The 26,956-nt window shown below is 43.8% G+C and overlaps 1 protein-coding gene across 1 annotated transcript in view; it reads left to right on the top strand.

Moving 5' to 3' along the window:
* EPHB1 (EPH receptor B1) overlaps nt 1-26,956 on the top strand; it is a 416,084-nt gene that overhangs the window by 365,669 nt on the left and 23,459 nt on the right. Inside the window, exon 12 of the mRNA XM_044915538.1 lies at nt 2,763-2,978. Within this exon, the coding sequence (XP_044771473.1) occupies nt 2,763-2,978 (216 nt within the window). The remainder of the gene's footprint in view (nt 1-2,762; nt 2,979-26,956) is intronic.

The raw sequence follows: 26,956 nt of genomic DNA, 5'->3' as shown, positions 1-26,956 counted from the left end.
CACCACTTTTTGGCCTTTGCTGAGCCCAGAAACTCTAAGGGTGACTGATCTAAATATTAAAACAAATAAGATAGTAAAGCTGTTCCCATGTAGGCTTAAAGGATTTAAAGTAGAAACAGACATATTGCTGCACACTCTTTCAACATTTCTTTTCCCAGAGTTGTTTACAGTCACCACAAGTCCCCTCCCCAAAATCTATCTACAAGCCGGCTTCTTTTGGGAGACATTCATTTTTAACCACATTGTTGTCTACACTTACAGAGAGGAAGTAACAAACTGACTTGGAAAAATATGACCCTTGTGACTTGCAGCTGAGATACATTTTCTAATATACAGAAGTTGCATGACAACTTTCTGGGGAGGCAGGTCCCCAGAGACCTACTTAGAGAAAATGAATGGTGCTAGCAAAAGCCTGGCTAACTTCTCGAGGAGGTGTTGATTGAAGTTCATTAGTGAGAAGGAGGATTCGCATCACTCACAGCACATCCAGCTCTCGCAGATGGGCACCATGTGCTGAACACCAGAGTTTCCAAAAAAGCAGATCTGTACTTCCTTTTGGAGTTGGTTAGAAGAAAATATTGCAGAGAAAGCATTCCAGGCAGGCTGGGAGGGGGTTAAGGTTTGAGTTAGAAACAGTCTGGAACCTGGAGTGTGTCGATCCCAGTGTGTTTGGGGCTTCTCCTCTGGCGGGTGTCTCAGGAAGGAGTGGAGGGAGGTCACTTGGCTCACTCCAATTGATCAGGGGGCAGAACCCTGGGACACAGACCCAGGCTTGCAATCTTGCATGAGGAAGTCTTCAACGTTCATACTATCATGGTTAGACTTTTTGATTGGTGGGGTTTTCTCCAATAAACAGGGTATCTTTGCAATAGCTGTTTCATTTTTCCTTATTGATTGTTGCATAGAAAATGCTTTTGTAGAAGCACATGCATAAGTGATGTGCCTCACACTTATTTAAGTGAGGTAGTGCATTTGAGCGCATTGTGTATCACCTCACAGGCACTCAATAAATGGAAGCTGTGCCCACTGTTTATGGTTTCTGTGTTTCGCCTGAGGGCACTGGGGAGTGGCTGCCTTGCCCGGTGTCCAGCAGTAACTGGACCTGACCCAGGGTGTTCTGCCTCCTCCCACCTCTCCCCCAGTCAAAGCATCTCAGTGCCTGGGCCATGCTCTACTTACAGAATACAACTTACAGCCCTTTGGGAGAGCAACTGGGGCTGTACTAGAAGAGAAAATGTGTTGTTGGCAATGTAGCACATGGTCCACTGATTTAACCAATGGGTGCAGAAACCAAGAGTCAGGGGCTCTGAGGAGGCAAGAGGAAGGCTGATTCATTCACCGAGGTGTGTCATCGAACCACGAAGCAGAGCATTCCCCCAGGAAATGGTGAGCCCACCGATGATGGGAGAGGGGCAGCAGTGCAGGTGGGCCTGAGGAGGAGAAGCCCCAGCTCCCATTCTCTAAGAGGGTCCACATGCCAGACACTGTGTCTGTGCTTCTCCTGCCACTGACCCCTTTGAGCTGGGTGTGGTTATCCCAATGTCAAGGTTAACAGCCCTGGGAGGACCCAAGGAAGACACCTGAAGCATTTAATTCTGGAAACAGGGAGAGATGTAGCAGCCATAAGTTGAGCATATATTTATTGTGCTTTTTCTATTTACATTAAAGTTCTTAGCCCTAGGAGTACTGTGGTGCCCACAAGAAAGAGGGTCTTGTCTTCAAAGAGCTTAGAGTCAAGCGGCGGAGACAGATGGACAGGTGTGTGCATGTGGGCACACGCGCGTGCACACACACACACATACACACACACCTAAAACTTGTGATGTATGCTGAGAAGAAAAATAAGAACATGCACTGGGGCACCTGGGTGGCTCAGTCGGTTAAGCGTGCAACTCTTGATTTTGGCTCAGGTCATGATCTCAGAGTCATGAGATCGAGCCCCGTGTCTGGCTCTGTGCTCAGCAGGGAGTCTGCTTGAGATTTTCTCTCTCTCCCTTCTCCCTCTGCCCCTCTGCCCCTCAAAGAGATAAATCTTAAAAAAAAAATAAGAGCATGCACTAAAGACAGTAAGATAGAAAGTGTGTGCTAGTTATATTTGGAGCAGGAGAGTAGTTGTGGAGACACTGTCTCCGAAGAAGGGACACTTACAGGGAGATCTGAGGGCAGGTAGGTGTTGATTGTGGGGAAGAGCAGCAGGGATGGCATGTGTAGGGGCCCTAAGGCAGGAAGAGCTTGGCTTAGGAACTGACTGAGAGGTCATTATGGCTGGCAGGTGAGGCAGGGGCTCATCCCCCAGGGTCCCATGGGCCATGCTAAGGAGTTTGGAGCTTTTCCTTAATGCAATGGGAAGCTGTTATAGAGCTCAAAGCTTGGGAGTGGCATGGCCTGATTTTTGTTTTCCAAAGATGGCTCTAGCTACTGTGTAGAGAATGGATGGCGGGGGCAGGTGTGGGGAGGCTGTTGCAGGTGATGGATGACGGTGACTTGGTTAGAACGGAGGCAGTGAGGATGGAGAGGCGTGGATGGCTTTGAGATGTAATTTGGAGATGGAATTGACAGGGCTTGGCAAGGAGGAGAGAGCAGAGTGTTCAAGGAGAGGGATGAGGGTGGGAGTGGGAGGGAGTGAGGGAAGGAGAAGGGCACAGTGAGCAGTATGGCCGGTCACTGACAGACGCTGACAAGCGGCAGGGCCACGGCACCTCGGCTTCTGCTTAACCACTGAAGCCCATCTTGATCCCAATGCCCTTTGTGTCTTGTTACAGCAAAATGACGGACAGTTCACGGTGATCCAGCTGGTGGGGATGCTCAGGGGTATTGCCGCGGGCATGAAGTACCTGGCCGAGATGAACTATGTGCATCGGGACCTGGCTGCTAGGAACATCCTGGTCAACAGTAACCTGGTGTGCAAGGTGTCTGACTTTGGCCTTTCCCGCTACCTCCAGGATGACACCTCAGACCCGACCTACACCAGCTCCTTGGTGAGTCCTTCCTGGTATTCTCAGGTAAAAGTGTGGCATGAATAAGAAGTGGCTGCACATGGCTGGGCTAGGGACCCATGGCAGGCAGGGCACACTGGGAAGGGCTGGGACCTGAACTTATCTCTCCACTGGGGGAAGAGGCTGCCAGATGGAGAAATAACAGCAGCTGGTTGTGAGGCAAGCATTTGGGCATAGGCTGTAAGGAAGGGTCAGGGTGTCTGCTCTGAAGCCCTGGTGTTCCTTGGTCAATGAGAAGAGAACATTCTGAAACAGGTGATCTGGGGGAATCCAGGTAGTTGGATGGTGGCATCAGAGACGTCCATCAGCGGAAGTAGGCGCTGGGGGGTTAGGTTCTGTGTCACCGGGCAGACCCTTGGTGCCCTTCTCCCACCCTAGTGCTTCCTGACAGTTTGAAGACAGACATCTACATGATGAGTCCTCTTACATTTGCGTTTACTGCCCAGCTTCCCCCTCCACAGTCCAAGCAGCTCCAATCACCTATGGCCAGCGCCTAGTTCACACAGTTCCAGTCAGAACTATAACAGGTCCAAAGCCGAGCTCCTGGTTTACTCCATTTTCCTCCCCAATCTCTGCATCTCCCTGGTTGCACCAACTCAACTCATGACTAAAATCTGAGAATCAGCCTTGATTGCTCTCACCTCACCATCCATGCCTAATCCCTCAGCAACTCCCATAGGTTCAAATAAAATCTGCCCCTTTCTTTCCTTCTCTACAGTCCCCACCCTATTCCAAAGCACCGTTCTCTTTTACCTGGTCCCTTCTAGTAGCTTCCTAACTGGTCTCCCTGGTTTCCTCTTGTCTCTTTATGTCCACTCCCAGTATATTTTTTTTAAAAATATAAACAATACAGAGAAGTAAAGGGAGAAAAGGTAACCAAGAAACCACAACTGCCCTGAAACAGGGGTCAGTAAGCTTTTCCTTAAAGGCCAGATAGTGTTTTAGGCTTTGTTGGCCAAGAGGTAAGACAAAGGATATTATGTAGATAAATATGTAACCATTTAAATTGTAATCTTTTAAAAAGGTATAAATACCATTCTTAGCTCATGGGCTACAAAAATCCAGGTGACCAGACCATAGTTTACCAACCCCTGTCCTGAAGCACCAATTTTAATAATTAGGTGTGTCTCTTATCATACTTTTCTCATTGTTCAAAATGTGAAAACTTTTATTTTGTAAAAATGGGATCATACTAAGCTCATTATACTGTCCTGCGTGTGTGATGGGCATTCTTCCTGCCCAGCCGCTTTTCTAAAAGTTTGTGAACATTTACACTCCACCAGGAATGTATGGTGCCCATCTTCTGACATCCTTACCATCAGTGAAGGTGATCGATCTTTAAAAATTTGCCAATCCAAAGATGAAAATTGATACTTGATTGTGTTTAAGTCTGAGTTTTCAACTGAGTGCTAGAGATATACCTTACAGTCTTTTCACACAGTTACTGGGATGCATGTTTTCTCTTCTGTTAATTATCTGTGCATGTCTTTACCTATTTTTCTATTGGGTTGTTTGCTGGTTTCTTAGAAATTTATAGGAAGTCTTTGGGCGCCTGGGTGGCTCAGTTGGTTAAGCGACTGCCTTCGGCTCAGGTCATGATCCTGGAGTCCCTGGATCGAGTCCCGCATCGCTTCTGCCTCTGACCCTCCCCCCTCTCATGTGTTCTCTCTCTCTCATTCTCTCTGTCTCAAATAAATAAATAAAATCTTAAAAAAAAAAAGAAATTTATAGGAAGTCTTTTTATATTAGGGATGTTAACCCTTTGTCTCCGCATATGATTCAATTAGTTATCCTTCCTCCCATCTGTTGTTCTTTTGCTATTGTTGATGATATCTTTTGGCTTCCAAAAGTGGTTAATATTCATATAGTCAATAATATGCATCTTTTCCTCTATGTCTTCTTGGGTTTTCTCGTTTATTTAAAATTTTCTCTTCACTCCAAGCTTATAAAGTGCTTTTTAAAGTTTTCTGTACTCTCTTACTGGGGGTTTTGTTCTATTATTTAAATGTTAAGTACACCTGAAATTTATTTATTTTTCCCAAGATTTTATTTTGGAAAAATTTCAAGCATACAGAGAGCTTGATAGAATTTACAGAGGATAGCCATCGACCCATCATCTAGGTTTTTAGAATTAATATCTTGCTATGTCTGATTTATTATATAACTATTCACCTGATCTTTCCCTCTGCCCATTCTTCACTCCATCCTGTTTTGTTGATGCATTTCCAGATTTCATGCTCCTTTTGGCCATCTTTATGTCTGTCTTCTTTGGAAAAATGTCTATTCAGATCCTTTGCCCATTTTTTAAATTAGGTTGTTTGTTGTTGTTATTGAGTTACATGAGTTCTTTATATATTTTAGCTATTAACCCCTTATTGGATATATGATTTGAAATATCTTCTCCCATTCAGTAACCTGCTTTTTCATTTTGTTGTTGGTGTCTTTTGCTGTGTAGAGGCTTTTTAGTTTGATGTGGTCCCATTTGTTTATATCCGTTTTTGTGTCCCTTGCCTTTGATGCCAGGTGCAATACAAAACATTCCTAAGATTAATGTTAAGGAGCTTACTGCCGGTTTTCTTCTAGGAGTTCTATAGTTCTAGGTCTTACATTCAAGTCATTAATCCATTTTGAGTGGATTTTTATATATGGTATAAGATAATGGTTCAATTTCATTCTTTTGCATATAGCTGCCCAGTTTTCCCAACACGCTTTATTGAAGAGACTGTCCTTTCCTCACTGTATATTCTTTGCTCCTTTGTTATAAATTACTTACCAGATAGGCATGGGTTTATTTCTGGGCTGTCTCTTCTGGTCCTGTTTTTATGCTTTTTATGCCAGTACCACACTGTTTTGATTACTCTAGCTTTGCAGTGTAGTTGGAAATCAAAAGACTATGATATTTCAGGTTTTGTTCTTTTTTCCTCAAGATTGTTTTAGCTATTTGAGGTTTTGTGTGTGTGTGTGTGTGTGTGGTTCTATGTAAATTTTAGAATAATTTGTTCTAGTTCTGTAAAAAATGCCATTGGAATTTTGATAAGGACTACACTGAATCTGTAGATTGTTTTGGGTTGTGTGGGCATTTTAACAATATTAATTCTTTTGATCTATGAGCATGGAATAACTTCCCATTTATTTCTGTCTTCTTCCATTTCTTCATCAATCTCTTATAGTTTTCAGTGTACAGGTCTTTCACCTCCTTGGTTAAATTTATTCCTAAGTATTTTATTCTTTTTGATGTGATTGCAAATGGGATTGATAGTTTGTTATTAGTGTATAAAAATGCAACATATTTTTGTACATTAATTTTGTATCTTACAACTTTACTGAATTCATTTATTAGTTCTAACAGCTTTTTGGTGGAACATTTAGGGTTTTCTATATAAAGTATCATGTCATCTGCAAATACAGTTTTACTTCTTCCTTTCCAATTTGGATGCCTCTTATTTCTTTTTCTTGCCTAATTCCCCTGGCTAGGACTTCCAATACTATGTTGAATAAAAATGAAGAGAGTGGGCATCCTTGTCTTATTCCTGATCATAGAAGAAAAGCTTTGAGCTTTTCACCACTGGGTATGATATTAGCCATATGCTTGTCATATATGGCCTTTATTATGATGAGGTACATTTCCTCTATACCCACTTTATTGAGAGTTTTCATCATAAATGGATATTGACTTTTGTCAAATGCTTTCTCTGTATCTACTGAGATGATCATATGATTTTATCTTTCATTTTGTTAATGCTATGTATGACGTTGATTGACCTGTAGATGTTGAACCATCCTTGCATCTCTGGAATAAATCCCACTTGATCATATTGTATGATTCTTTCAATGTATTACTGAATTTAGTTCGCTAATATCTTGTTGAGGATTTTTGCATCAAAATTCATTGGGAAGGGGTGCCTGGGTAGCTCAGTTGGTTAAGCATCTGCCTTCAGCTCAGGTCATGATCCCAGGGTCCTGGGATCAAACCCCACATCAGGCTTTCTGTTCAGTGGGACCTCTCCCTCTGCCTGCCACTCTGCCTACTTGTTCTTTCTCTATATCTGTCAAATAAACAAATAAAATATTTAATAAAAAAATCATCAGGAATATTGGCTTGTAATTTTCTTTCTTTTTTTTTTTATGGTATCGTTGTCTGGTTTTTGTACAAGTGTAATGCCAGCCTCATAAAATGAGCTCAGAAGTGTTCCCTGCAATTTTTTGAGAGTTTGAGAAGGATAGGTATACATCTTCTTTGAATGGTTGGTAGAATTCACCAGTGAAACCATCAGTCCAGCACTTATATTTGTTAGGAAGTTTTTCGATTACTGTTACAATCTCCTTACTAGTAATCAGTCTATTCAGATTTTCTGTTTCTTTATGATTCAGTCTTAGAAGATGGTAGAGTATTTATTTTTTCTAGGTTATCCAATTTGTTGGTGTATAATTATTCATAGCACTTTCTTATGACTTTTTGTTTTCTGAGGTATGAATTATAACTTCTCTTCTGTTTATGATTTAATAAATCTCTCTTTTTTTCTTGGTGAGTCTAGCAAAAGATTTGTCAATTTTACTTATTTCTTCAAAGAATCAGCTCTTAGTTTCATTGATATTTTCTATCATCTTTTCAATCTCTATTTCATTTCTTTATGCTCTGATCTTTATTATTTCCTTCCTTCTGCTAGCTATGGGTTTCATTGGTTCTTCTTTTTCTATTTCCTTTAGGTGTAATGTTAAATTGTTATTTGAGATTTCTCTTGTTTCTTAACTTAGGCCTGCATTGCTCTGAACTTCCCTCTTAGAACCACTTTTGCTGCATCTCAGAGATTTTGGTAAGAAATGAATAAGTCTTAAGTATACATCTATAGAGTTTTAACGAATGCATACAACTGTGTAACCCAAACTCCTGTCAAGATACAAAACATTGCCATCACACTGGGAAGTTCCCTCGTAACCCTCCCCATTCTGTTCTCACCCCTACCCACACCCACAGGCAACCACTGTTCTGATTCTTTTTTCAACCATAGGTTTGTGTTGCCTGTTCTAGAACTTCACATAAGTGGCATCAGACAGCACATGCCCTTTGTGTCTGGCTGCAATCTGTGAGATTCATTCGCATTGTTGTGTGCAGCAACAGTTTGTTTCTATTTATTGTAGTAGTTCATTATTTATATGTCTAGTCTTTTGTTGACAGACACAAGGGCTAGTCTCAAACTTGTTTTTGAATATGTACTAAGATATATATTTTTACCCTGTTTTCATACAGGTGAATAGATAATTATGTCAATACCACATATGAAATATATTGTCCATATTTTATTGAATCGCTTATCATCCTTGTCATATGTTAAGTTGCATATATGAACTATTTTTTTTTATTTAAATTCAATTAGCCAACATATAGTACATCATTAGTTTCAGATGTAGAGTTCAGTTATTCATCAGTTACATGAGCATTGGGTGAACTATGTTTTGATTCTCAATTCTGCTCCATCGATCTATTTCTTTATTCTATGCCCAACCATGTTATTCTGATTGTGATAACTTTAGTGCAAGTTTTACTATCCATATTGTTCTGATTATAATAACGTCAGCAAAAGTTTTACTGTTTGAATAAAGTAAGTTATCCTTCATTCTTCCTTAAAAAAAATCTTTGTTGGCTGTTCTCAAATATATTTTCTTTCATGTGTAATTTAAAATCACTTTTCCCAATTCTAAAACATGCACACATACACGTACACTCACATTTGGAGTTTGAATGAAACTTTATTCTACTTTTGAAAGGACTGACATTTTAATGACTGTGAATCACCTAAATAATGTTAATCAAACATTTGTATATGCCTTATATTAAAAGTGTTTTAGGTAAAGGATTCCCCATCTGATTTTCTTGTATACATTAGTTAGATCATTTGTTGTGGTTTTTGTTTTTCTTCTAAATGATGAAGCTTACCAACTCCAAGAGCTAAGAGCTCTCAGGATTCTTCACAGTCATTATGTTCATCTGCCTCTCTCTATATATCATTATTTCTCTAGGCTTTGCTTTTTATTCAAAATAGAAACAAATAACATGTTTGCTGATCAAACAATTTGTGTTTCTAGAAGTACAAAGAATTTATTCACGTGAAAAGTATTCAGCATCTACTATGTGCTAGTACTGCTCACAGGCTAGGGACACAATCATGATCAAAAAGAGACATTGTTACTACTCTCACATCCCTCACAGGTTAATGAGGAAAGGAGACTTTAGTCAGACACATACACAAATAAGTGCATAATTATCAGTTGAGATAAGAGCTATTAAGTTCTGTGAGAACATGAATAAAACAATAAATAACAATATAATCTGACCATATCTAGTGGAATTAAGGAGGGCTTCCAGAAGAGGAGATGATGCTCCAGCAGAGATTTGAAGCGTAAGTCATCCAAATGAAAGGAGTAGTTTAGAACACTGAGAGATACAAATAACACATACAAAGACCCTGTGGCAAGAGAGAAAATGGAACATTAGAGGACCCCTATGCCTGGAATTTGGAAAAAGAGGAAGAAAGTGGGCAAGGAGGTCAGCAGCAGCCTCTTGGACACTTGTGGTGGAATTTAGGGCCTTAGAGCAATGGGAAGTCATTCCAGGGCTGTGTGTGTATATGTGTGTGTATACATAGATGGATACACATGACCCAAAGGTGATGAATTTGCATTTAAAAAAAAAAATAACCTGGCTTTTCTCTTGCCTTTCCTTTCCAAGCTCTTCTCTTCCCTTCTTTCAAAACAAAATAAAACAAAATGCTTTATTGGCTTTCTTCTTTTAATCTTTCAACAAAAAGCCACGTGTCAGGCCCAATGAAGGTAGATGTCTTGAACAAGGGAGGCATTCCTAGCAGGTACCTACACCCACCTGCAAGGGAGCCAGCAGCCCAGCAAGGTTGGGAAATTAGCTATTTACAGAGAGGTTGAGAAATATATTGGAGATAATGGGAGCTATTGGAAAAGGAGGTACAAATGTGGAAAACATCAAAACTAGAATGAATCATGTGGTGCTGAATTGGAATTGAAGGCATTGGTGTGAACTTGGGGTTTTTAATATATAAAGAGGTAGAGAAAAAAATGCAGGCTGAGAGTGCCTCAAAGCAATGACACCACGTACAATACAATTACCTATATGTAGAACTTGCAAAATTGTTGCACAGGTTCCTGAGGCTCTATTCATTATTTTCCCCAATTTTTCCTCTCTATTCCTTATAACTATCTTTAAGTTCATTGATTCTTTCCTTTGCCATCTCCATTTTGCTAAAAGAAAGTTCCTCTAGTGATTTTTTTCTGGTATTGCCTTTTTTAGCCTTACGATTTCTTATTAATCTTTCTTTTATAATTTCCAGGTCTCAATTGAGGTGTTTTATCTTTTTATGCACCATAAGCATATTTTTTTTTACCTCATTGAGCATAGCTATAATAGCTGCTTTAAAGCTGAGGTCATCCTTAGGTTGGCATGTTTCTTTCCCATGAAAATGGGTCACATTTCCCTGGCTTTCTGTATGTCTAGTGGTTTTGGATTAAGTACATTATGAATGTTATGACGTAAAGCCTCTAGGTGCTGTTATATTGATCCAAAGGGTATTGATGCTTCTGATTTAACAGGAAGTTAACTCAGTGAGACTCGACCTGCAAACTATCATGTCTGCAGCGGGCAACAGCTCAGATTTCAGTTCCTGTGGCTTTCAGTCTGTCTCATACAGGCATGATTCAGGGGTCAGCCAGAGAGTCAGAAAAAGTTCATATCCAGAATTTGGGATTCTCTCTTCCTGGCTTTCTTATTTCTAGGGAGTCCCCCACAGCCCCCAACTCTCCAACCACCCTGATTATCCTGGGCTCCTTCCCTTGGTTCCTCCAGTCAAAAAGGAGGTGGGATTTTCAACTGGAGTTTTAGCCACAGGGCAGACAGTCCTCATAGCAAAATTGCAAAAGGTGAAACTCATCTTTTGCTGTTCAGCTGCTGGAATGCCCAGATAGTTTTCCTTTATATTTTTCCTCTTACTTCCCTTTCTCGCCTCTTCTATTTTGTTGTTACTCGCTGGAGAGTCTGGTTGTTGGAAGTATAACCCCCACACACCAAGAGTGGAACCTTCTGCTTGTTACTCTGAATCAGCAATACTGTAAAATAGTCCTTAAGACCTCTGTATCCCATCTTAATTCCCCTATTTCATGCAGTTCTTTCAAGACCTTTTTAACATCATCATCTTCTAATACATCTTGTTTTACTCTATAAGTGAAGACCTCATTAATAGCTATTAAAGTTTTCTAGTTTTCCCTACATGGCCCTCAGCTTTCATCTCTCATTCTGTCTTAATTCTCCACCATACTTTTCCCCAGGTCTTCCTTCTCTAAATTGCTATTTCTAGCCCCAGGATCATTTCCTTCCCACCAGGCTCCTAGAATAATGAACAGATAGAATTTGTTCCTTTGTGCTTTCTTACAGTTGGAATAAACCCACTAAACTAAGGAGTTTTGAGTTACTGCTGGTAACATTCCCACCCTTTAAGAGGAAGAGATGCGTGAGCTGGGCTGGGCTCTAATACTTGCATGGCTTACAGAACATTTCTGAATCCTGGAATGGGTGTTCACATTCACATCCTCATGTGTCTTGGTTTTCCCGGGTAGCCATAACCAAGTACGGTGGTCTAGGGGACTTGAACCACAGACCCTTATTTCTCATAGTTCTTCTGGAGCCTGGACAGTCCAAGATCAAGGCTCTGGCAGATTTGGTTCCTGGTGAGAGTCCTCTTACTGGCTTGCAGATGGTCACTTTCTCCCTGTATGGCAGAAAGAGCAAGAACTCTGGTCTCCTCTTCTTCCTCTGAGGACACTGATTTCATCATAGGAATCCTGCCCCTGTGACCTCATCTAAACCTAATAACCTGGGTGCCTGGGTGGCTCAGTCATTAAGCGTCTGCCTTCAGCTCAGGTCATGGTCCCAGGGTCCTGGGGTCGAGTCCCACATCGGGCTCCCTGCTCCGCGGGGAGCCTGCTTCTCCCTCTCCCACTCCCCCTGCTTGTGTTCCCTCTCTCGCTGTGTCTCTCTCTGTCAAATAAATAAATAAAATATTTTTAAAAAATAAATAAATAAACCTAATAACATCTCCAAGGTCCTACCTCCAAATACCATCACATCGGGGGCGGGGGTAGGGCTTCAGCACATACATTTTGGGAGGACACGAACCTGCAGTCCAGAACACCATGCTTGAGTTACAGACTAGTTCTCAAGGTTTGACTTCCGAGGTCACATTACTGGTCCTGTCCTCTGTTACCAAAAGGAAAAAAAGTACACACATACCAGGAAAGGTGCCACATCTTTGATTAACTCTTTGCATTGGGGGCTCCCGTGCACACTCACAAACTCGATCTTCACCCTTTCTCTCACGTTGGTGGACAGAGTCCCAACAGGATCCCACAGATCTTCTCTGCATTGTGGCTTTTTGGTTAAGTCAAAAGCTATACTCCAGCAGGGCTCACTTTCTCTTCTCATCAGGAGGAAGAGGCCCCATCCAGTCCCTTTGTGAGCAAAATCTTCCCTTCTTAGTATTCATCCAGGTTCCTTCTGCCAAAGTAGTGTCAACTCTCCCATCCTTCAGAGCCCCAGGCTGTCTCTCTGAGAAGTCTCCAGCCTTGCGCTGTGCCTTCCCTTGGTCCCGCTCCCTGCAGGCCTCCCTGTTTCATCATAAACTGCACTCCGTCTTCAAGGTGCCTCTGATCTCCCTCAGCCCCTTCCCCTTTGCTCCTCCTGCAGCTCCTTCCTCTTGTCTCAGGCCCGGGCTCCTCCCACACCCTGTGTTTCTGCAGCTTCTGATGCTTTCTGACTTCCAAGCCCGCCAGTACCCCCTTCTCCTTGTTTTCTCTCTTCTAATGTCTGCTGGCATTCTCTGCCCCCTCTGCCTCCTCTGTGAACCTCAAACAGAGCTCTTCCTTGGGCATCTGCCCCTCCTGGCAGGAGGCAGAATCCATCTTCCCAGATGATTTGGCAGCTGCACCTTTGTCCTTCTATGAGGGTTGTCCCCTTACCAGATCTTTCTAACCTGCTGTGCTGTCTGTTGTGCCCCTCCTTTCCCACATTGACTGCCTGGACTGGCTCAGGGACAACTGGGCGGTTGCATTTCCTCTAGAATCTCTAGCACTGCTCTGGGCACTGGGCTTGGAGGGCCCATCCTTGCCATGGGACAAGGCACAACCTCTCCTGGAGGGCAATCCCTGTGAGCACCCGGCCCCACAGCTCATCCTGAACCTGTTGGGGAAGATCAGTCCTGCCCCTCATGTGCTCTGCAGAGGCCCCTGTTCCCTTGTGATGAATTTCGGTTATCCCAGGTCATGATGGAGACAGGACCTTGTCTCCTCCTCCCCCATTATTGCCATGAATTACTCTCTAGGCTGCAGCCTCCATCCTCCCTGTGTTTCTGGGGGACAACATCTGTACCAGCCACAATTGGTTCTGTGCTGAAATCTGTAGGGCCTTTGCTTTCACAGAAAATTTTACCTTTATTCCATGATTTTATGCTGCCCATTTGAGCCCTACCTTCAGCAATGTCAGCTGGGAAAGGGGCAAAAAGACACTCTCTAGAAATTTCTTGCTCTCTGGCATGGCAGAATAGTTCTTGGACGTGATAAGAAGAATGCAGGACCTGCATTCAAACTGTGCTCTGTAAATTTGGCCTTGGGTCTCCTCATGCATCAAATGGGATGTGTGGGAATTTGTGAGATTTGTAAGAACCCATGTGGTAAACCGGAAACAACCCCCAGTTCAGGTCCTGCCTTGATCACAGCTTATGTGACCCTTGTGGGTGCTGCCATGAGTGCTTTCCATGCTCTCAGCACACAGACCCCATGGAAGACACACACAGATGGACATTCTCAAAGATAACTGGTAAAAAAAAAGTCCCTATTCTTAGTCACTCCAAAACAGAAAACAATAAAGCAAAGAGCCTCCAGAATCCCAGGAAAAGATGATATTCACAAAAGACAATTAAGGGCCCTTGGGATAGGATCACCATGGAAGGATTTTGAAGAAAACTTCTCAGGAGAGAGCAGGAGGAAAGGCAGCTGAGTTACTCCGTTCCTTGCCACGGCGGTGTCCACACCTCACTGTGCACCAGAACCCCCGGAGGGCTTGTGAAAGCACGGATTTCCGGACCCTACCTCCAGGGTTTTGGATCTGTAGGTCTGAGGTAGGACCCAGGAAGTGCGCACACAAACCCAGATAATGCTGATACCACTACTCTGGTACTGCGCTTGGAGAACCACTGCATTGAGGCTATTTTAGGGAGCATACATTTACTTCACATACTTGCATTGCAAAAAATGTCAATTATTTTTCAAAAAGCAAAGCAAGTCTGACAGAGTCCTCATCTTGTCAGACTGGAAAAGGGTATGTATTTTCCATCATCTTGGAATTCTTCCTCCCTCCCCAACCCCAGGGGAATGTGAAGGCCCTGGGGCCATGTATAGACACCGTGTCTCTGCATAGTCTGGAGCCCCTGTTTCTCTGGCCCAGTTTCACCTTTGTCTGAGGAGGCAGGGAAGGCACAGTCCCGGCAGAGGTCCCCACCACAGAGCCCCACACCAACACCTGCTTCCAGGGCTCGAGACCCTCGCTCCGATCCTGCCACTTGGCTCCCCTAATAACCCAATTCCCAGAGCCTGAACTCCTCTCCCATCTGTCCACTGCTTTGGAAGAAACACAAAACAAAACAAAAGATATTAAATCAGCCCTGGAGATCCTGCAGTTGGTATTAAAGCATTGGAGTCAGATCTATGATTACGCTCAGTCTGGAGAGTCTTCCGTTCCATAGACTAAAAATCATATAAATTACCAGCTCAGTCATACTCATTGTCACGGTCATCAGTGACATGGCTGCCCACAAAGTGGGGTTGAACCCAGAGAGGGTTTTCTTGCATTGTGTTTGTTTGGCCCCTATCTTTTATAAGTAAATAGTGCTTAAGGAAGGAAGATAGTTCAGGGTGCCTGAGGGATCACCCAAGTCTGGGATGGAGCGTTCTTATCTCTCTAGGGAACTGGCTTGGGAGTCTTTCAAAGGGGAAATCCACAGAGAAAAGATGGAGAGGATCAAAGCCTCGGCCTCATGCCAGGCTCTGAGCCCGACGTGCTCAGAAGTGGTGCCGTGAACAGTCTGAGCCCCCTTCTCTTTAACATAGGCCAGAGGAGTGGTGGGCCTGCCTCACTTCCCTGAAACAGCAGGGGACGGAGGGCAGAGCTGGGAGCACAGGCATCTCCCTGTCCAGGCTGCCGAGACTTGCTGCTCCACCAGGGGCCAGCAATGCCATTCACAGCCCTCCTGGGGGGCAGACTGGCTAGGTGACTCTGTGGTGAGGGTAGGAAGACTCTCTGAATTTTCCTAAAGCCTTTGATGAGCGGCTCCCATCACCAACACCCAGGGAAGGCACACGTGCATGCGCATGCGCACACACACACATCCACTCACACGTAGGTAGTACAGTATACACATAGAGATGCGCAAAAACACAGCCAGAGACACACAGAGAAATGCGCACATACACACAAACCCTGGACTCCCCAGAGGCAGACACCTGCAGACCCAAACCTACGCTGGTGCAAGGTGATAGATAGCTGGGCGTGTTCCTTTCATTACCGCTGAGGAGTGGGTTCAATGCTATAGTACTGTTCTAGATTGGTTTTTTCTTACAATGTACCTAATACTTAAAAGATGCAAAGAAAGTAGAAAATTGTCTTGAAGATAATCCTTCCTGCAGGGCTTCTGGAGAAAGCCCCTTTGTCTGCACTTGGCAGCGCCAACTTGAAGAAGATGCTACTAAGTAGGTGTCCGTCTGTCTGACAGGTTTTGGCACAGGCTGGGAGTTTTGACCTTCTGAAAGAGGCAGGTTTGTTGGCTTTCCATCCGGTGACCCCAGATCCAGCTCTGCTTTCCCCCACAGTTCCTGACGGTTTTTACATTTAAATCATGCTTCTCCTTCCTGTCTGATTCAAGGCTCCCTCACGAGGCCATTTTCAAATTATGATTCCTCGCTCTTCTTTCAATCATCGAGCTTGGGTAACAGGCTATCTCTTGGGTGGATGGAAAGTGGAGAGGATTGAAGATGAGCAAGGAGAGGAGGGGAGACCCTTTAATTGCAGCCAGAATAAAACCGAGTCCTGGTCCCCTGGAAATTCTTCTGTAGCATTAATTATGCTGAAGGAGGAATCATTCAAATGCCACACTCTACCCCATGCTCTGCAGCTCCGATCATTCTTCTTCCGGCAGTCCTGCCTCCTCCTTCCTCTGATAACTCTCCCGGGTCACTTTGTCACCAGATGCTCAGTTAGGGATATCAGGCCCTGACTGAAATGCCCTTTTGAAAAAGACTCAGCATAATTATTAGTAAGACCAGTATATTATTAGCACCAGTGAGCTCGGGATGGGATTTCAGAGCCCCTGGGGGCTGGAATGAGGCATGAGTCAGGTTTGCATGAGTCAAAGCAAAGCGCATCTCTCTGCTTTGGGCCCGGTGTGCTGGACCAGGCAGGCCGAGCCCTCCTCCCTCCGTGCCTGTCATGCCTGTCCTCACAGAGGAGGGGCCGGCCGCCTGGGTGTGGGCCCGTGCAATGCATCTACTAGCTGTTCTCCCAGCCACCACATTTTTGTGAAGCACTTAGTATGTGCAAAGCACAACAGCTAACCACTCAGACGGTTCCTGAGCTCCTTGCATTTCCTTTCTGGCAAAAAAGAGAAAAAGATGGGCGTGAAACAATTAATTAAGCAATTAGCTATGTAATTATAATTACATACTGTGGGGAAGAATATATCAAGTATGTATCACTGGACCCCAAGGAAGTAACCCCTGGGCTGAAACCCAAGAATAAAGAGGAGAGAATTTGGCGAACAGTATGGCCAGTGCCTCATAGGGACTGTCTCATGGGGACTGTCCCCAAGCTGGACACAGCAAGGACAGAGTGTGGAGAGGAGGCTGTCAGCTGAGATTGTGCTCAAGCACAGAGCCGGGAGAAGCAGCTCTCCTGTAGGAATAGCCACGGGGTGTTGGGGGAAATGGCAAGCCGGGCCACCCAGGTGGGCCCACAGTAGCTTTGATCCAACCTGTGAACTCTGGGGTTCTAGGAAAAGAGGAAGAGCCAGAAACAAGACCCCAGACACCAGTCTTCAGGGACTGGGCTGGGGAACCCTGTGAAGAAATGCTGGAGAGAGTGGTGAGAAGCACTCCCAGCAGAGGGTAGCGAGCCAGGTTTCACCTTCTTGACAGAGGTTCCAGTGAGAGTCAGTCAAGAAGTCAAAGAGCCACTTCATCAGGGATCATTGATTTCTGGCAAGAGGCAAGGACCTCTCCTAGAGAAGGAAATAAACTTTACTTATTTTTAATATGTTGATTGACAGTAGTGTCTGTAAATCATTCACTAAGATGTAGGCTTATTTTCCCCTTTCAGTGCTTAGTAAATAAAAGTGTGGAGCAATAAGCTTAGGGGACAGAGCTGGCTTTCAGCTGAGATGAGAGGGGGATGGAGTGGACTCCCAGATGAGTTAGATAGGAACGAAGCAGTGAAACCGGGCACATAAAAGGTACTTGGTGACTGTTTATAGGATGGATGGATGGATGGATGGTTGGATGGATGGATGGATGGATAAATGGATAAGGTTATTATGAGGGCTCAAAGGCTGAGGGTTTTCCAGAAAGAAGTAATAGCCTGATCAGAACTGAAGAGGTAAAAAAGTAGCTGGTGTGCTCACTGAACAGGCTGATTTGGCTGGTGTTGGGAAGGGGGTGTGCTGGCCAGTGAAATCATGCTATGTTAGTTCTAGAAGGGCCCTGTTATCAGATGAACTGTAAACCCCCCAAAAAGATACACTGGAGCGCTAACCGGCCCCATACTGGTGAAGGTGACTTTATTTGGAAATAGGGTCTTTGCAGATGTAATCCAGTTAAGATGAGGTCATACCAGATGAGGGTGGACCTTAAAACCAATCACCAGTGACCTTATAAGATGGGGGAAATTTAGATGGAGGCACACAGGAAAGAGATGGCCATGTAATAATGACTGGGGCAGAGATTGGAGGGATGAATCTCCAAGCCCAGGAAGGGCAAGGATTGCCAGCAGACACCACAAGCTAGAAAAGGCAAAGAAGATTCTCCCATACCGATTTCAGAGGGAGATTGGCCCCGCCAGTGCCTTGATTTCAGACTTCCAGCCGGCAGAACTGTGAGACGATAAATTTCTATTGTTTTAAGCCACCCAGTTTATGGTACTGTGCTACGGCAGCCCTAGCAAGCTCCTGCGAGTCCTAAGAAACCGACTCTACCCCTGTCACTGGACAGGTGGGCAGTCAGACTAGAAAGGATGGAATGTAGGACAGGACATCAAAGGGTCTTAGATGTACATTCTGGAATTTACCCAGATTCAGGAGAACCTTACTGCCTGACAATTAAGAAAAAGGTAATAAATAAATAAATAAGCACATTAGAATCCTTGCTTGCTGAGTTCACTGTGTGGTGGTACATCTTTGCAGGAGCACTGCTTTCAAAGACCTATGGCCCTAAGGGTTAAGTACCAAGGACTGCTCAAGTTTCAAAGGCGCTGACCAGCCCTGAGATTCTGGGAGTCTTTGAAAACCTCCCTCTTATTCTTTAGGATCCTACCATTGTTAGAAAAGTTGATTCGGAGGGTGGAGGTGCCCATCCTGTGTCCCCGGCCTAATAGGGCCTTCTAATAGGGCTTGGCCTATGAGCTCGTCGCGGGACAGAGCCGCCTCACGAAAAGAAGCCTGTGGGTCTGGCAAATCTCTCTGAGGCGAGGTGTTTATCCTGGAAAGGGAAACCAGGCCTTCGAGATCACACAAAAGCCCGAGTGATTTTCTAAAGACCCCAGTGGCTCAAAACCAGCACTATCAAGGGTGAGTATATTACACTTCCTCTGGGAAGGCCAAATTTGAAACCTAAAGGCAGCCAAGACACTCACCGGTTACAGTTTATAGGTCCAGAGGTAAAAGAAAGAGTGAGAGTGGGAGTATAAGGAAGAGAGAAAGAAGAGAGAGCAGAGTGAAGAGGGAAGACTGGGAGGACTTCTGATCAAAGGCCACTCACTAACTCACTCCGAACATAGTCTAGCTGCAGGGGAGCAGGCGGGGAGGATCGTAGAGGTGAAGATTTCATTTTAATCCTCCCTCAAAAGCATTCAAGTAAACCCTTTCCCTGGGAGAAAGTGAGAGAGTAAGAAAAAGGAAAAGAAGATTCTCTGTGAAAAGATGCATGCAGACCTCCACTAATACTGCTCACTTAGAGAATACATGCCATCTGGGTGTTTGATAAAAAGAAGAAGAAGAGTCCAAAGCCGTGGATTCGGCCGGTGAGTTGCAAGCTGCTCACCTCTCCTCCAAAGAAAGATAGTTCTTTTCTTGGTCCACATTGGCTACCTTTTCAGAGCGACCTGTCGGGGCTTCATTCCTTTATTCTCTCTGGCCAGGGAGCTGAGCAGCGGGGAGAGGGGAGGTGAGGAGACCCAGGTGACCAGAGCAAGGCCGACCTTCTAGTCATTTATCATGTGAGAATTCTCCAGGAAAATGCAAAGCCTCAACCCAGTTGTGCCTAGGGCTGACCCCGCAGCTTCACAGGAGTGGCCATGGCGCCCTAACTTTAGGCTCCAGAACTTTCTGAAACTTCTTCTTTGGAAAGAAATTTGGCCTATCCCAGGGATCCTAGCAGATGGCAGGAAATCCAGGGGGACTCCACCCCAAATTGTCAAGCAGTGTGAGTTCATATGCTTTTAAACCAGCCTCACCAATAGAATGGTATTAAATGGCTTTGTAGTTAGATATTTGACCCGGAGCAATTAAAAGGGCAAAGGTTTGGCCAGGAAATGCTCAGGTAGAAAAGGTAGGGGGAGTAGATGCAGGGGGAGGGGGGGTGGCCCTGACAGGGGGAGGGCCCAGTGTGCCTCCTAAATTACTTTTTCCTATTATACAATATGGTTTTATTATCTTAAAATGACGATTAGTATCCTAAGTAATTCTCAGTATTAGAAAATTATTTTAGTAAGTAAATAAGACACTATCATTTAAAATCCATTATTCAGGGGTTTTTTGGTTGTTTATTTGTATTGGCTTTTGATACCCATCATCCTACTGGTAATCATTATCTTCAATACAAACACACTAAAGTCATCCTTTCCTTGTTTTATTTTTCAATGCTTTCATCAAATTTCAAACCACATAGCATAACTCGGTCCAGTAGCTCTAATGACAATTTCAGTGCACAGGATTTCACAGGAGGTAATTCTGAAGGGTGGTCCCCTCAGCACTTATAAGGACAAGGATGAATTTTGAGCCAGAAAACATGGCTTGGGTCCCGGCTCTGCCAATTATTAACTTGGGGTAAGCCTCTTTGAGGCTCTGTTCCATTATCTGTTGAATGGGACTAGTATATTATACTTGGTCTATATCACATTATTGTAAAGATCAAAGGAAAAATATTGTGTTGAAGGTCATTTAATAAATTTCTGAAGTCCTATAAAAATGTAACAAAATAAAAGTTAGCATAAAAGCTGATGAAATAGAATAAATTATTCTCGATCTCAGTAAAACACATTTTTTCCCTGATTTGGGGCCGGGGGGGGTGGGGCAGGAATCTGTTCCAACAACACATGACATGCCAAATATAATTAGCAGTGCATGAACTAGTTCCATGCAGTTAATAATGCAAGTGGCATCATCTTAATCTACAATCTAACCAGTGTAATATAAAGAACAGAAACTTGGATAGCGATGGGACTGAAACCCTCTGGCTCTGCTACTAACACACTATGTGACCTGTGTGAGGTATTTACTTCAGGAGCCTCAGCTTTCTAACCTGTAAAATGGGGATAAAAACCTACCTCTCAGTATGATTGTGAAAGTTGGATGGTATTAAATACGTAAAGTGCCCAGCAGAGCAGTTGGTGCCCAGTGGATACTTGACAAATGTCCATCTGCTTTCACCAACCCTGAGGTGCCTCATAAAAATGGGAGTGGAGAGGGGCACCTGGGGGCTCAGTCGGTTAAGCGTGTGTCTGCCTTCGGCTCAGGTCATGATCCCAGGGTCTTGGGATCGAGCCCCATATAGGGGAGCCTGCTTCTCCCTCTGCCCCTCCCCCTGCTTGTGCTCTCTCTCTCTTTCTCTCTTTCTTTCTCTCTCTCAATAAATAAATAAAATCTTTAAAAAAAAAAAAAAGGGAGTGGAGACATAGCCTTTTCTGTTATAGTGCCTTGTCCCTCAATGCAAACTCACTCACTCAGTGATTTTGGTAGATGGGGGGATGGTGTCAGCATCATGTGGAAGTCCTATGGTTTCATATGATCTTTCCACGGGATATTTACTTCTTTTTTTTTTTAAGATTTTATTTATTTATTTATTTATTTATTTGAGAGAGAGAGAGAGAGAGAGAAACAAACAGAGCACAAGCTAACGAGCAAGCAGGGGGAGGGGCACAGGGAGAGGGAGAGAATCTTAAGCAGACTCCACGCTATGTGCAGAGCCCCACATGGAGCTTGATCTCAGGACCCTGAGATCCTGACCTGAGCCACCCAGGTGCCCCAGGGTATTTCCATCTTGAAGCAATCAGGGACAAGATTTCTTACAATGAAAGAGAAAACCTTAGCATAATAATAAGACCTTAAGAAAAACGTTGAACATTGACTGAGAGACTTTTCTTTTATGCAAATACGAGTTAGTTTAGTGGTTTCCAGAACTGCTGTATTTTCCACTCTGTGACCTGGTGAATCCGAAGATGTGGAAGCTGTGGAAATGTTTTTCTTTGTCTTAAATTTTAATTTCTGGGCAAAGAAGTCTACCCTCTGGATCAGATTCGTACTTTTGATAAAACTGATCTCTATGAGCTGTGACTGCCCCTCCCCGCTCCCCCACCCCTCCACACCCCCAGGACCTATATCTCTTACAAGGAAACACAAAATCCAGGGCTTAGGCTGCAGAAGCAAGGACAGATAGGCTGGTGCAAATGCAGGTTGTAATTTACCCACGCTGCCATTTTTATTAGGAGTGTCGTGTTTTTGTTACATTTTGAATGGTCTTCTCCAAATGTAATTTTTTCTCATAGGCTCTGTTATTTTATTGTGCCATTTGGCAGAATATGAGGTTTTTTCAAAATGCATATATGACATTGTAGCAGAAAAGCCTGGATTAGGAAATTAGAGTCCATTCAGTCACTTTCAGGAAGCATGCGCTCCATTTAGGTATAATCAATACTTGAACCATCAGCAGGCCTAGCCGTTTGAGACAGGGAAAATGTTTAGGGTCTTTAATAGATCAAAATGAAAACAGTTACGTTGGTCGGTATCTGTGAATTAAAGGAAAGGAAAAAATGTGGTGTCATCTCTTGCATATGAGTTTCCAGAATGCCTCTCTGTCCATGTGGCCAGTGCTCTTCTCTCCAAGTCCGACATTAACAGGAATTTTTCAATATTTTCATCACATTTCAATTCATGTAGCATTACTCAGTCTAAAGGTCCACTGACAGACAATTCAGTGCATAGGACTTCACAGGAGGTGATTCTGAAGGGTGGTCAGGGGCACCACAGGATGATGGGGAGACATAGCTGGATTCCAGACCACCGCTCTGCTTCAACCACAGCAGCTTCGGTTTTATCAATTTTCGATATTGAGCTTTTACCAAGCTTTCCTTTCAAACAAGGGTTCTGCCACTACAAATGTAGTATTTGGAAACTACAGGCCATCAGTTGTGACGATAATAGGTTATTTTATGTGGTCGATATTTCTGTCCCTAATCATACTTGTTCCAGACCTACAAGAGAGTCTACAGACCATGCAGAATATTGGTCTTTAAAGAAGATCCCAGGGAAATTGTATTACATTTTAGGAGCGTCCAAGCTAGGATGCCATCCATATTACTTTTTTTTTTTTTTTTTTTTTTACCGTCTGCCCTGAAACCATGATAGAAATGTCTGGGGGCTCTTCTCTGGCTTCTCTGTAAGAACAGCTTCAAAGGAAATGCCAGTTTGGTCAGAGAACTCTTTTAGATACCCAATCAACTGAGAAGGAGATTTTTTTCAAACTTTTTTATTTGGATAAAATTTTCAAAAAATGGGTATGATTTCAATTTGGCAAAACCAATCTCTCCTAGAAGTGAATACCCTCCAGGTCCCACAGCCTATGGTCAGGTCTCGCAATCAGTTGTTGTACCTGTTCAGTCTCCTTCAATCTGAAAAATTCCACTGTCTTTCTTTGTCTTTCATGACATTGACTTTTCTCTTTTAGGAACACAGTCACTTTTTTTTTTCATTAATAGAACAATCTTCCTTTGGGGCTTTTCTGGTATTCTTCATAATTAGCTTCGGGTTCTACATTCTTGACTATAATCCTACATAAGTGATGTTGTATACTTCCTAGGTTATCATACCTCAAGACATAGGAATGAGGTCCATGTGCCCTTCATTGGTGGCATGAATTTTGACCACCTGGTCAAGGTTTTGTCCAACTTCTCCACTGTATATTTGCGTACAGTATATATTACATTTTTTCCTTTGGTAACTGATAAACAGTCTGTGGGAAGACAGGTTGTGCAAATATCCTGCTCTTTGTGGAAAGTTCCCCTCTAGTTTTAGCACCCATTGATGATTCTGATCTGAACTAATCTTTGTTATTATAGCTGCAGAATGTTTTCCAACTCCAGCCACCATGTCACACTTGTCACTGACATTTTGGATGGTAGTTCTATAATCTTATTAAATGGTCCTTTATTCTACTTGGAAAGTCAGCCCAATAACATCCTGAAGATCACGTTCTCTTTGATTTTTGCCTGGGAAAGTTTTGGAATGACCTTTGGCTAAAAACATTAAGATTCTCATCTGTTCCCAATTCCTGTTTTAGACTGTTGCCTTGCAGACCTGGTCTTATTCCATCACTATCCACTCTGCCCGCACCTTCGATGTAAACAGTCTGATATATTTGAGGGGGGCAGAAGAAGGGGAAACAGACAAGCTCCTCTCTGTCCACAAATATGCTGGTTTGTTGATTCCTACATCTCTGCCTTCATGCCTGCCTGGCTCCAGAAGTAGGATGTCCTGCCCTTTACCTGTCCTAATCGCACCCATCCTTTGCCACAGGCAGGAAAACACAGCCCTGAAGGGCCCAGAAATGTGAAAGTCTTAAAGGCCTTGGGAAATACTGAAATGTTCCTACAGGATGTAGAACCTCCAGGAGGTTCTCCAATAAGACCAGATGAGAAGGCTTCTCTTTATCACATGCACAGGACATAGATCTTGGGAGTCTTCCAGGACTTCTCTTGACTTGTGGTTGAGGATTATCTCCTGAAACTTTTGGGCTCCCACAAAATGGTAAGTATGGGCTCCAGGCCTTGGGAGACCATGAATCTAGTGGAACTAGTAACTGTGGGCTTTTTTTGGGGGGGGGGTTCACAGTTTACCAGTCCCCAGATAAAATGGATTCTGAACCCTCTAAGAAGGGGGTGTTTGGGACTTCAGCAGGAGGTGCTGCCATGACTCTCACCATTACAGAGAATTCTGGAACAGAGACCCTTCAGTCCTAGGCAGAGCTTCAAGGTTGTGGCAAGATTAGGAAGGCCCCAAGTCCAGTGAGTGGGGCCGGTGGTAACAGCTACTAAGAGCCACAGGGAAAGGCTCAAGTACAGGGTTGGAGGAGGAGAAACTGAGGAGTCTCTTTTCCCACTGTGAAGACCCCAGCTGCCTTTGGGACAGCCATATGGTAAATTTACTCATGGGCAGGGAGGCAAAGACAAGGGGTCTAGACCCATCAGGTTGGGGGAAATTAGGTCTGGGAATGTGGGAATAACTCCAGGAGTTGGTTTTCTAAGGAATGGGGAAATGCAGTGTACATCCTAAAGCATATCAGAAAATAGATCAGTCACCAGTCAAAGGACAGATGAGAGGCCGGCAGCATTGGCCAAAGTCTAAATCAAGCTGGAGACCCCAGCACACCCCAAGCAAGGGTTCTGTCGAGCAGCCAACAGCATGCATGCCAACAGCATCCGAGGCCAAAGGATGAGAGATTGGGAACAACCATGGGCACCTGGGCCCAAGGTCCAGCCACTGCTGTGCCCTCAACACGGCTCTCCCAACCTGCACCTGGTTGCATGTCAGTCCCTCCCCCCTCCACACACACCAGGACTGCTCAGTTACTCCCTAGGCCTCTGCCACACTCCTCAGGTTCTACCCAGCCCTGCATTCTTCTCTCCCCGCCACTGGCCTGCTTTCCTCCTTTATCACAGCATCCCCAAGCTTGTGTGTGCCGCTCAGTAACTGTTTGTGAAGTGAATTAAGAAATTAATTAATGAGTGACAATATGTCTCTGGTGATCTGAGATACCAAGTAGGAAAATGGTGTACCCAGGGAGCAATCTGGCTGTCCACGGCAGCTGGGTTCTTCACAGTGGGAAGAGACCCCTCGGTCTCTGCTCCTCCAACCCTGGACTTGAGCCTTTCTCTCTGGCTCTTAGTGGCTGTTATCACCAGCCCCACTCACCAGACTTTCGGCTATCATAACCCTGCTCCTTCCACCCACACCTGGGGGAGGACTGATCCCAGAGCAGCCAGAGAGAAAGGAGCTTATAGTCCAACTTGGAAGGTCAACCCATCTGAAGAAAGAAGTTTCTAGAATGCCTTATTTTTTTTTAATGTTATTATGGTTTTATGTATAAAGGCAATGCTTAAAAACGTCAAAAAATAAAAGTGTGTTTAAAGCACAAAGTGAAACAGACTTTCCCTTCCCAATTCCTAGAAGTCACTGTCAGTAATAGTTTGGTGTGGGTGTGTGTATCTTTTGTGGTCCTCAAAATGGTCTCATCCTATACAGACCACCTCTTCATGGACTTGCTCTGTTACTTAAGAACACGTCATGAGGGTGCCTGGGTGGCTCAGTCAGTTAAGCGTCTGCCTTCAGCTTAGGTCATGATCCCAGGGTCCTGCTCAGCGGGGAGTCTGCTTCTCCCTCTGCCGCCCCCACCCCCAGCTCGTGCCCCCTCTCTCTCCCTTGCAAAAATAAATAAATAAAATCTTAAAAAAGAGAGAACACATCATGAACATGACCTTTTCCTCTCTTAGTACTTTACTTCATGCCTTTGGAGACTTTTCACTGCTGCCCTTGTCGGTGTCTCGGGCATCCTTTGTATGAAGGAACCGTGGAAACTAACTAGCTCTCTTTGGATGGCCATCTTGGTAGCTTCTGATGTTGTATCATTTCAAACAGAGCTTCAGTGAATGTTCTTACACAGAGGTCTCTGCACACCCGTATGGATATCCCTGTACAATAAATTTCAAGAACAGAAATCCCTAGGCTAAGAAATTTGCACATTTCACATATTTTAAATACTTTCAAGCTTAAATAAAAATTCCAAGAATAAGAATAATACACTCATACCTTTTTTCCAGATTCTTTACCTATTATCGCTTCACCTCCATTTCTTTATTATTTGCGTGATCCCCCCCCCCAAAAAAATTAAAGCTCTTTCTTTCTAAATTCTTAGAAGAAATGTTGGCTACCTCATGGTTCTGTATCTCCATATACTTGAGTGCGACCTTCTGCATTTCCTGAGAATAGGGATGTCCTCTTACATAACTACAGTATACCTGTCAACTTCAGTCATTTGATATGGATAGAATACTTTACTGTCTGTATTCTGATTTTGTTAGCTGACCCCAAAATGTCCTTTGTAGCACCTTTTCCTCCTAGTACAGCCTCCAGTCTCAGATCAGATATTGCATTTTGGTGTCATGTTCATTTAAAGTTGTTTAACCTGGGGTATTTTCACAGCCTTCCTTTGCTTTTTATGATATTGACATTTTTAAATAATACCATCCTTTAAAAAAAAAAAACAAAACCAAACTTCCCCCATTCTAAGTTTGTCTGATTAGATCCAGGTTATGCATCATCCATTACATAACTGGTAGTGTGTCCTTGTTGTACATC

The sequence above is a fragment of the Neomonachus schauinslandi genome, chromosome 1 (genome assembly GCF_002201575.2).
Source record: "Neomonachus schauinslandi chromosome 1, ASM220157v2, whole genome shotgun sequence".
In the NCBI taxonomy this organism is placed as follows: Eukaryota; Metazoa; Chordata; class Mammalia; order Carnivora; family Phocidae; genus Neomonachus; species Neomonachus schauinslandi.
This window is presented reverse-complemented; position numbering and strand designations above follow the sequence as displayed.